General features: G+C 41.2%; 1 protein-coding gene across 1 annotated transcript; it reads left to right on the forward strand.

Moving 5' to 3' along the window:
* Positions 1 to 222: 222 nt before the first annotated feature.
* Positions 223 to 10,229, forward strand: LOC125739068 (inactive pancreatic lipase-related protein 1-like). Its single transcript, XM_049008798.1, has 12 exons — positions 223 to 275; positions 2,901 to 3,055; positions 3,281 to 3,403; positions 4,682 to 4,816; positions 5,281 to 5,389; positions 5,692 to 5,811; positions 5,981 to 6,100; positions 7,520 to 7,641; positions 8,395 to 8,524; positions 8,966 to 9,077; positions 9,251 to 9,418; positions 10,094 to 10,229. Exons 1-12 carry the CDS (start codon positions 227 to 229, stop codon positions 10,161 to 10,163), a joined length of 1,413 nt encoding a protein of 470 aa, XP_048864755.1. The 5' UTR covers positions 223 to 226; the 3' UTR covers positions 10,164 to 10,229.
* Positions 10,230 to 11,029: the final 800 nt, after the last annotated feature.

The raw sequence follows: 11,029 nt of genomic DNA on the forward strand, positions 1-11,029 counted from the left end.
CCCCTATCCACCTTTGGCAGGTGATACTGCCCGCATCTCACCTGGTCCATTCCCACCCCAGCTATGCAACCATCTGCCTATAAAACAAGCATGACTGCGGTTTGTGCTGGACAGCTGTTAAGGTAAGTTATGGCTGCGACACTGCTCCTATTCGTCGTTTTCATTAAGCAAGGTATCACGAAATAAATGATACTCATGGCCTTTCAATTGTCCTGATGCTTTCCAGATGCTGCTGGTGTGGAGCGCCACTCTTCTCTTGCTGGGCTTTGCTCAAGGTAAAGAACAGGAGTCTGTTCCCTTTTTTACCTTTTCCTTCAGTTCCAAGACCACAGAACATTCATCTCAAGGCAGATTTCAGCAGTTTTACTATATAAAAATATGAGTGTATCCTCTCCATTTCATGGCTACTTTCACTGAGTAGTTCATAAGGGACAGTAAGCTGCAAAGGACATCAGTTTGAATCAGTCATATAATTTCCTGTATGTTATTTTCCTCAGTACTTCTTGTCCTTAAGCTTTGTGGTTGGATTCTGCTTCTAATGATCATGTCTTCCATGTCTTCTTCTGCTCGCCTATCAGTGTTGGCACTGTTAATCACACATTTTCCCAACAAGCTGATTTCCAAAGGGACGCAATATAGCCCCGATTCACTTATTTGTACAGCAATGCACAGCAACATTACCCCCAAAAGATATCTGAAAACGCATTCCATGCTTTGAATGTCTTAATGTTTATTGACCGATTTATGTGCTTCCCAGCACACATGACAGTTCTTGTTTATGGCTTTTCTCTGTGGTTGATTCAGGCACTGATGTGCACTTATCGCCCATTCAGTTACGGTATGTTCACACTGCGAGCGGTGACCGGAAGTCATTCATTCTCTATGGGAGAGTGCATCGCCCGGCGGCAAGCATCAGTGCGATGGTGTGAGCGTCAAAGGGCGCTTTTCCACTGCACCAAGTACCATACTTTTTTCTATGGTACATTTTGTTACTTTCCCTTTTCCACTGACTTCCAGTGAAATACCATTAGAAAAAAAAAGTTGCAGTACCAAAAGTACCTAACCAGCTGGGGGTACTTCTTTGTTACTTCGGTACTTTGGAGTAGGACTTGATACGCTTTCGGCAATGAGGTATGACAAGGTTCGGCGGCAAATAGGAATGTAGAAATGCTCCATTAAAGAGAGTACCACAGAACACAAGCGTGCAAACTTTTATTCCGAACAAACATTTCCCAAGCACAACAGAGGAGAAACGGTATGGAGCGGCATCAGGGTATAAAGTGAGGGACAGAATAAGTCTCCACATTGCATTTTTTTAGGCTCTAGACACAGTAAAAGTGCCTGTGTTTAGGCGGCATAAAAATACGTGATTAAAAAACCCATGTAGACCTGCATTTTTATACCACGTCAATACGGTATAATTGTACATATAATTGTATAAAGGTCTTTAGACGTACTTAGGCGAATACTTTTCAAGGACAAAGAGTTCAGTCTGTAGTGCATTTAATTCATTGCCATATGGTAATATTTAGGCTTTTAATCATAACTAGTGAAACTCAAAGTTTGTGAAAATTTCAATGAAGAGGTTCATTGTTTTTTCTGTTATGCTGAATTATATGTCTGACTTGGAGCAAGTATTGTAAAAGGAGCAAAGTAGTCAAGGCCGGACAGCCCAATATAGAACCATTTAAACAATTCCATTTTTATAGGTTTCTATGAGTATATACATCATCTAGGCACATTCTCACCTACATACTTTGATTTTACATTCAAGTAATTGTTATCAGCATGTTTCATCAATTTCATTAAAGCATGGAGTGCCGTAAACAAATAAGGAAGCTCTGTCAAAGGGCAAATTAAATACATGATCTGTGCACGTTCCAAAACATCTTTAATAAATCACTTGTTACATAGTTAATTTTTCCCGAATTTGAGAGGAACATTAACGATGCACACTTGCAAATTGTTTCCATGTGAATGTTTCACGGAAGTCCAATATTAATATTAAGTCCAGCACTAACCCAAGATATAACTTATATCAGGTAGGTGTTGCACTCAGGATTAAAACAGATGTTTTTTGCTGTTGTAAGGAGAAGGGGGAAAAAACCGTATTGAGACTTATTCTCCTTCACAGGTCATACCCGGCAGCATTCCATAAGACTGATCATTGCCATAGCGGGGTACCCAGTTATTTATGATGTGCCCCTGTTTGTGTACACGAACATTAAAATAAAAACAAAACAATCAGGCATCGACCAAGGCGTCTGAAATTATTGATGTTCCAGATGAGTGGGTGAAGCGCATAACGTATTTTTGTGAAAAAAGGAAGGAAATTGCAGACTAATTTTGGTGCCAAAGCATGTAAAACCATGCAAATCGTTGGCAATGTTAATGTTACTCATTCATAACAGTACTGTTTGTCTTAACATAATTTCATCCGCTTTGACAAATTATACCATATTGGCAGTAGGCACAATTCCCTTTTAAAATTTGTAAGACCGTTCTGAACGACCTTGTCCCAGCCTTGTCCATCTACATCAGAGAGCGTCCCCAGCATTCGCTAGTGTCACGGGCAGGGCAGCCAGAGCGAACACTGACAATGTCACCACCCATGGCGTGAATGTACATTTAGATAGAAATCTCCAGTTATAGATGGGTGGTTTTCTATTTCAGGGGATAAATTAATTTAGAAGGATTAATTTATTTACATGGAACTGCACCAGCCAAGGTAGTTGCTGAATGTCTCAATAATGATAGGAAACATGACATTGACCTTCTTTGTCTTTTAAATCACTGCATCACTTTTTCTGCTGGAGATTCCTAACATAAATTTAAAATCACGCCTGGGTGTGACGATCCAGTTGTCCACAATCACCTTGCTGCTGTGCATGTTCCATCAGGGGCAGAGGTCTGTTATGAGAACTTGGGCTGTTTCACGGATGACAGGCCCTGGTCTGACACGGCTGAGAGGCCCATTGCCCGCCTACCCTGGGACCCAGAAAAGATCGGCACTCGCTTCTTGCTCTTCACTGCAAAAAACCCTGATAACTTCCAGGCAAATGGGCACAGTTCACCGCTCCATCACTGTCATGTTTACTGAACACTTCACATCAAAATCCTAATTTTTAAGATCACCTCCTTTATCTTAAGAATAACGCTTGGATATATTACAGATATGAGCTATGAAATAAATGAGCATACACATTAAGGCTTTTAAGCATTTTGTCTGAAATTAACTTAGACTGACTAACATGACTGCTTGGTACTTGCGATTCTACAGGAAATAAGTACCAACAAGGACATTCTTCTATCATCAAACTATGAAGGAGGAAACATGACCCGTTTTATCATCCATGGATTCATTGACCAAGGAGAGGAAAACTGGCTTCTGGATATGTGTAGGGTAGGTGTATGTCTCTCTGAGAGCGAACCTGGTTTATGGATATGTGTAGGGTAGGTATGTGTGTCTGAGAGGAAACCTGCCTTCTAGTTATGAGTAGGGCAGGAATCTGCATTTATTTTATATAATTTGTGCATCACCCAAAAATTTATTAAGCAGCATACAGCTCCAGTGGTGTCAGAAGTAAATGACATTGGGGGTGACCAAATTTGCCCCAGCAGTGTGGGGGATGAGAGGAGTATGATGTATATTATGACATGGCAGTGAGCACACATGCAATAGTCTCATTGTGAAAGGATGTATTGCATGAAATATTTTAAGAGCATTTTAAAATAATAAAGACTGTTCAGAGTGCAGTTTCGCAATCAAAAATAACAAAAAAAACTGATCTATGTGATAAAATGACTGTCTGATATAGGACTAGAAACTTCGTTAGGTATATGTTTCATCCTTGTGCTCTGCATATGCAGTGAATTGGCCTTAGTGGCACGCAAGAGTCATAATGAAAGATAAGGAACTTGCTTTTAATTTGCCTTATCTGTTTCATCTCTGATGGGCTGGCCCCCCATCCTGGGTTGTTCCCTGCCTCGTGCCCATTGCTTCTGGGATAGGCTCCGGACCCCCCGCGACCCAGTAGGATAAGCGGTTTGGAAAATGGATGGATGGATGTTTCATCTCTATCATGGCAGAAATGCGTGAAATAGCAAAAGGCACCATTACGAACAATGATCGCAAGACCCAAAAATATTGTAATGTGATTTTTTTTTGTCATGCGGACGTGCTGAAATCTGTAGAAGCTTCACAGAGGATGCGACGTGATTTCTGCTGATGTGTCCCCCCCCCCCATTTCAAACACAGCTGTCCTCTCTGACTCATGTACTTTGAACTTTAAAAGGGTAAAAAATGTAATGTAATTTAATGCAGCATTGCTACATTACTTGTGACAAGCTTTATAGTTCCAAGCAGTGTTCACTGCAGGTTTCCTATTGTTTTTGTACTGATTATTATAATTTTATTATTCCAAAAATCATACTACAGCCCAAACAGTCTGACTTCTGGGTGTGAAATTTGCAGGGTATGTATATCACATAAAGATTTAGTTTAAATCTCAGACTTAAGGAATAAAGTAGAAATCTAAAACCTGAGTCCCAAGTAAGTGTGTTGGCCTGCTGACAAAATTAAAAGCAGGTATTCTGAGTTGGTAGGGTTCTGAGATTCCAGTTGGAGCATATTAACACGTGCAACTTGGCTCATGCACTTACTGATGGTTGGTATTGTCAGACCATGCTCCTGGTGGAGGACATCAACTGCATCTGTGTGGACTGGAAGAGGGGAGGAAGGACCACTTATACACAGGCGGCCAACAACATCCGGGTAGTAGGTGCAGAGGTTGCCTATATGATTGAGCTCTTCCAGGTAAGTATATACCTTTTACCTATGTACAGTTACTGATCGGAGCCCATTGGTTGCATTTCTATTCTTAATGTACAGACACTCTAAGACAGAATATAGTCATTTTATTCCTTGCACAGAAGGCAAACAGTGGCATGTATGGCGAATATATGTTACTGAGAATGCTACTATACATTGAAAATGATCTGCTTTGCTATTATAAAAGTAATTTTTATTACTACTAGGTAATAGCTCTCAAAAATCTCTACTGATATATTGTATAGGAAATATAAATAAATGATTATTATGCTGGCCAAATGGGTCTCTATCAATTCCACACACCATTAGCATATGGGTATCTTCCCACGCTAGCACACCTGCATGCAAACGATAACATTCTCAGGGAGATCAAACACACCTGGCTACCTTGGAGGTCCCCCTTATCGTGGGGGGTGGATAACAGACTGCTGCTTGTGTGTCCCATTCAGACGCACTACAAACAGAAGCCTGAGATGTTTCATGTCATCGGCCACAGCCTGGGTGCACACTGTGCAGGGGAGGTTGGTCGCAGGGTTCCCAACCTTGGCCGCGTCACTGGTAGGGAGAAGCCATTGGGATGCTGGCCGATCCTCGCACTGAAAACAGCTCAGCTCACCCCCTATATGAGCAAACTGCCAGTGATTCAAAAAAAACACACAGAGCAGGACAGGTTCCATTAGATTCTGACATCTATGAATAACAGACATAAGACATTCCTGCTTCCTGTAGTCCAACTCAATGTTAGTAATCTCAGTGCTGAATTATTCATTCCAAGGCTCATTGCAAATGATCTGGGCTTGCTGAACATGATGATTAAACAGTGTGAAAGAGCTACTGAACCAGGTCTGTTTGTCACACAGGTCTGGACCCAGCGGAGCCATATTTTCAGGGATGCCCCGAGTTGGTGCGTTTGGACCCCAGCGATGCTAAGTTTGTGGACACCATTCATACAGACTCACTGCCCATGATCCCATATCTTGGTATGTTTCACATTTTACCAGGATCTTATATAGCAGGTTACAGGAAGGTCATTGGAGGAAGCTGTCCTAATTACTGAGTGATTTTATATGACAGAGAAAAATATGTTTAAACTCAATAAGCTAAATGCAGTGAGTATGATCTGTTATTTATCGGTGAAATCACTTTCAGGATTTGGCATGGCCCAGGCAGTGGGGCATCTCGACTTCTACCCCAACGGTGGCAAGCAGATGCCCGGCTGTGACAAGAATATCCTCTCGCAAATTGTGGACATTGATGGAATTTGGGAAGGTTGGCTTTTGAATAAGGAACCTGCATTGTCTTTACTGTACAGTGGCAAATGTGTGTCATTGCTGAGAATTTAATTAGAAAAAGGCCATCAGGAGGTTTAAATACACAGCACACAGAAAGGTGAAATCCCAGCTACAGTAATCTGCACAAGTCTCAGAGAGTCAAAGAAAATTATATGTAAATGATCTTCATGTTGGTGTAAAACTATGATATGTCTGTTAAAGTGTGTTAGCTTAGCCATTTCAAAACTTTTCATCGAATCACTCCAGCATTTGCAGCAACAAATTCAATAAAGTGATATATTTTTGAGTCAACCACTGTTTGGCTAATCAATACCTCATTGAGATATTTAACTAATTATTTAAGAGTACCAGTGGTGAAATGTAAAAAATACCTGGAATGGTTTATGTTTATATTACATTGTGGGGACCAAATGTTACCCACAATGTAATAAAAACCTGTTTTGTTTTTGTGTGGGAAGCATTTTTCATGTCCCCACAAAGAGCTGTAAATGCAATCAAAAAAACAAAAAATGCTAAAAGTCTCCTATTTAGTTTGGTTACTTATGGTTAAGGTTAGGGCTGGGTAGAGGTTATGGTCGTTGTTGGGATTAGGGTTTTCCCCATAGAAATGCATGGATAGTCGCCACAAAGTTATAACTACACCTCGTGAAACTGACATAGGAGAGAGAAGGGTCAGCCAGTACCTGGAGAAATCAGGGTTAAAGGAATTGCACATGGACCCAGTGGTGGCATCAGCCTCCCAACCCAGGGATTTGAGTGGGCAAACTTCTGAAACCCAGCACACAGACCATTACCAATTCAGATTTCAGTTACTCTTCAAGACTGTTCACATGAAAAAAAAGAAAGAGCTCCCACTGTTATTGAAGCTGCCTGTTGGATGGCAAGGGTCAAGTGGCAAAATTCATGCCATGCCAAGGGGGAGCACAGCTGAAGCTGCTCCTTTTGATGGGACAGATGAAGTAGGAGTGAGGCCAAATAGCTGGGGATCTTAGAAGGCCTGTGGTAGTGCACACATACTATAGCTCTCAATGTCATCCACACACACGCACACACACACACACACACACACACACAAGTTTGTAATTATATCTTTGTGAGGACTCTCCATTAATTTCTATGGGAATAACTCTAATCACAACAACATTAACCCCTACCCAGCCCTAACCTTAACCAAAAGTAACCAAAAAAACACGAGACTTTTGGCATTTTTATTGTTTTGACTGCATTCACAGATCTTTGTGGGGACCAGAAAAATGGTCCCCTCACCATCAAAGAAACAGGTCATTATTACATTGTAGGGGACATTTGGTCCCTATAAAATAATATAAACCTAATCTACACACACACACACACACGCACACACAGTTACCCTGTTGTTGGGTTCTTTCTTAACCAGGTACCCGAGACTTTGCAGCCTGCAACCATCTGAGGTCTTACAAGTTCTACAATGACACCATCCTGAACCCGGAGGGCTTCCTCGGGTATCCCTGCTCCAGTGACGAGGTCTTTGATGAGATTGTAAGTTTCCAGGCTACCACACAGTCAAAAATTACAACCATTCCTCACTTCATAAGTGGACTTTTAAAACTGGAGGACTTTTATACATGCTGGGTACACTGGGTATGGAGGGCCACCTGTTGTCACACATGACACTAGTACATCTGTGAGCCATATCTTTGGCTTTAGAAAGCAACTCACAGTGGAGGGTTTGGTTTCAACATGGAGGTGCAGACCCCCTTACTCACTGGCCAGCCTAGTGCAGCTGTCTTCCTTAATGACAGCTTATTCCTGGTTTAGTCAACTTCCCAGTCAAACTCTTGGAGCATAGAAGCACAATCTCTCACTACAGGAAAGGAAGGACTTTCATTATATAAATTATAAATAGTCCTGTAGGCTGATCAACCTGGTTACGAGGTATGAACACAATCATTCACCCCCTATAAAGCTCTATAAACTGCCATCCCAATTTCTGTGTTTATTAAGTAAAAGGCAGAGTTAAAAACAGAACACCCAAAATGTTGTGCCTACTGCCCAGGAACACTTGGAATTCACTAGTTTTAACACGGTTTCCAAGTAACAGTTTGGGGAGAAGAGGTTTCATAGATGCAGGGTGATGGAATCATTGTTATGCATCATCTTTGTTGGACTGTGACTGGGAAGCAGCCCATCGCCTGTAAACAGGTCAAGTGTAGAGCTGCAAGTACTGACAGCTCCTTGGCTTAGTCACAATCACCAAGTGAGGACGAATGACAACGGGTGGGTGTCACGCAGGGCCGGTGCTTCCCATGCCCCACGGGCACATGCCCTTTCATGGGCCACCATGCTGACAAATTCAAAGTGCCCAGCGGACAGGAGAAACTGAAGTTCTACCTGAACACCGGGGAGGCCAAGCCTTTTGCACGTAAGACTGCAGCTGTCACTTTGGTCGCACTTACTATATGTGCCTGTGATTGTGATGGGAGAACTGAGGTTGAAATACCCCAGGTGGAGTGAGTTACTCTAAGGTGCCAAATCACGGCCTGATTTAACTCAGTGATCTAAGCCTTATGATGTACACTTCAGCAGCTGGTAACTGACAGGGCATGGTAATTGCAACTACTGTGTGCTCAAAGGTTCACTTCTCACTTTGCTACCTAATGTAATTCTCCTGCAGCACTGTGTGGATGCCCTAAATACTCACACTGTTACCACGGCACTTAATGTATTTTGTACTGTACAGCAGTCAGTTTATGAAAAACCTCAGCGTGTTTCCCAGTGGTTCTGTAACTTCAGTGACACATACTGTTTCAAGTTTTTCTTTCTTATTTATTTCCATTGATTCCATGACATTTCCCAATTCCAGGATATCGCTACATGTTAACTATCACAATTTCTGGTGACCGAACAGTCACAGGCTTTATAAAGGTAGCGCTCTATGGGTCCAATGGCAACTCAAGACAATATGATGTTCATAGGTGAGTACAGAGCATCTTATAATGATTTTTATAATGAAGCATTATTGTTAAAGAAAAATATGTCTAATTCTGCTCTATTTCATGTTGCTAACATTAACTCACTACTGTCAAACTATATGCCACAAATATTTTTTCCATTATTCAATGATACACGCATTTGTCAATCCCTACAGTGGTTTACTTTCTCCTGGTAAAACCTACGAGGTCTACATCGACACAGAAATCGATGTGGGCGAAGTGACCAAGATGAAGTTCCTCTGGAACAACAAGATTTTGAACCCCCTCCTACCCAAGTTTGGGGCTACCAAGATGGTGGTGCAACGTGGGAAAGATAGGAAGCTGTATGTTTGATTGATCACTAAGATATAATTACTTTATTTGACACAGTGTTTTTTTAAATGACTTTCCAACAGCCCCTATTTGTCATTCATTAATATTATTTTTATTTGCACTCTTTTAGACAAATTTTCTTTGCAGTGAGTCAAAACCACTGTAAGCTTATTGAAAGTCTCTGAGAGAGCTTGGTTCCCATCCATGCTCAGGGGCATTGCTAGTGTATTGCTATCTTTAGACAGCAGGGGCTCAGTCCAGAGGCCTAATCTGTTCAAGGGTCATATTGAATTCTCTCTCGCTGAAGTTACGATGGTCTTAGCACTCCAGAGGTTCAGGAAATGTAGCTCCAGAATAGGACTGTTGAGATGTGTGGAATTCTCAAACTGAAAACATGGTTTTTAAACATCACAAATCATTTGGGGCTCATTGGGATTCATTCGGGGCTTCAGAAGGAAGCTACCAACAGTGGAAATGTAATTTATATTTTAACATACAAAAAGACACATAAATGCACATAGTTAAGTAAAATTTTAAGTAAAGACTTTAATTGCAGGGTTTTAAATGTCAAGTTTTAAATAAGCTGAGAAAAAGGGAAGTGCATATGCACACTAGAGGGCAGCAGTTCTCCATCAAATGCGAATGTTAATGCAACTCAGTTCTGCTCTTCTCTCTTCATGTTGCAGCTTTGAGTTCTGTGGTGAGGAAAGAGTACGAGAGAACGTCCTTCAGACCCTGAACCCCTGCACACCCTAGAGAGGCGCAAAGCACTTTACCCACTTCAACAACTTCAAGCTACCTAAATAAACAGTTATATCAAAATACTTGGGTCAATGGTTTGTGGTAGATCTTAAATTATAATGTTGATTTCCCTTTTGCACATTATCATAGGAGACTGTCAGACACAGAACAATGCACAGTGAAATGTGGAGTTTTTGGGTTAGGATTGTATTAGGTTGTATTTTGACCATGGTATTTGATCCAAAAGGCAGGAGGGCGGGTATTGTGCTAATTGCGATGTCATTACCAAGATTTATCAGACACTCCAAGGTTACTGGCAGACCATGAGAAGCCTAAATTACATAAAATATCATAATGCTGTCTATACAGTGAATCTTAAGAGTAAGTAAGGAGTAATAAATGCTGGGGAAACTGCTTGTTGCAAGAACACTTAAAAATTTTAAGCACTGTGTGCTTTTTTCACTTGAATCTGGATACTACAGTATAACTCTATTGTTTAGTGGCTGGAAATAGTAGGTTACGCTTTCGCAACAACACAAGCAATGAGACTACAGCCTTTGAATCACCTACCGATTATGAACCAAGACCATAATAATACTAGCAATACCCGCTATTCACCAGTGCCCACGGTTACCCTTCATAGGCATTTAATTTAATTATTTCAAGGCAGGTAAGAAAGCATGGACTTAATTCACTCATCTCCCTGAGTAACTTGTGCTCTACAGCACATTCATTCTGCAGACCTATATCTCATGCCTCTCTATCGTTCTCATTACCATAGCAATGTCTTTTATCTCTTAAAACTGGGCAGAAAAGAGGAGAATGGTAAATATTACCTACTATTAATGATGTTGAGAGATTGAGTGTCGCATTTTGCGCAA

This window comes from Brienomyrus brachyistius, chromosome 3, assembly GCF_023856365.1.
Source record: "Brienomyrus brachyistius isolate T26 chromosome 3, BBRACH_0.4, whole genome shotgun sequence".
Lineage (NCBI taxonomy): Eukaryota > Metazoa > Chordata > Actinopteri > Osteoglossiformes > Mormyridae > Brienomyrus > Brienomyrus brachyistius.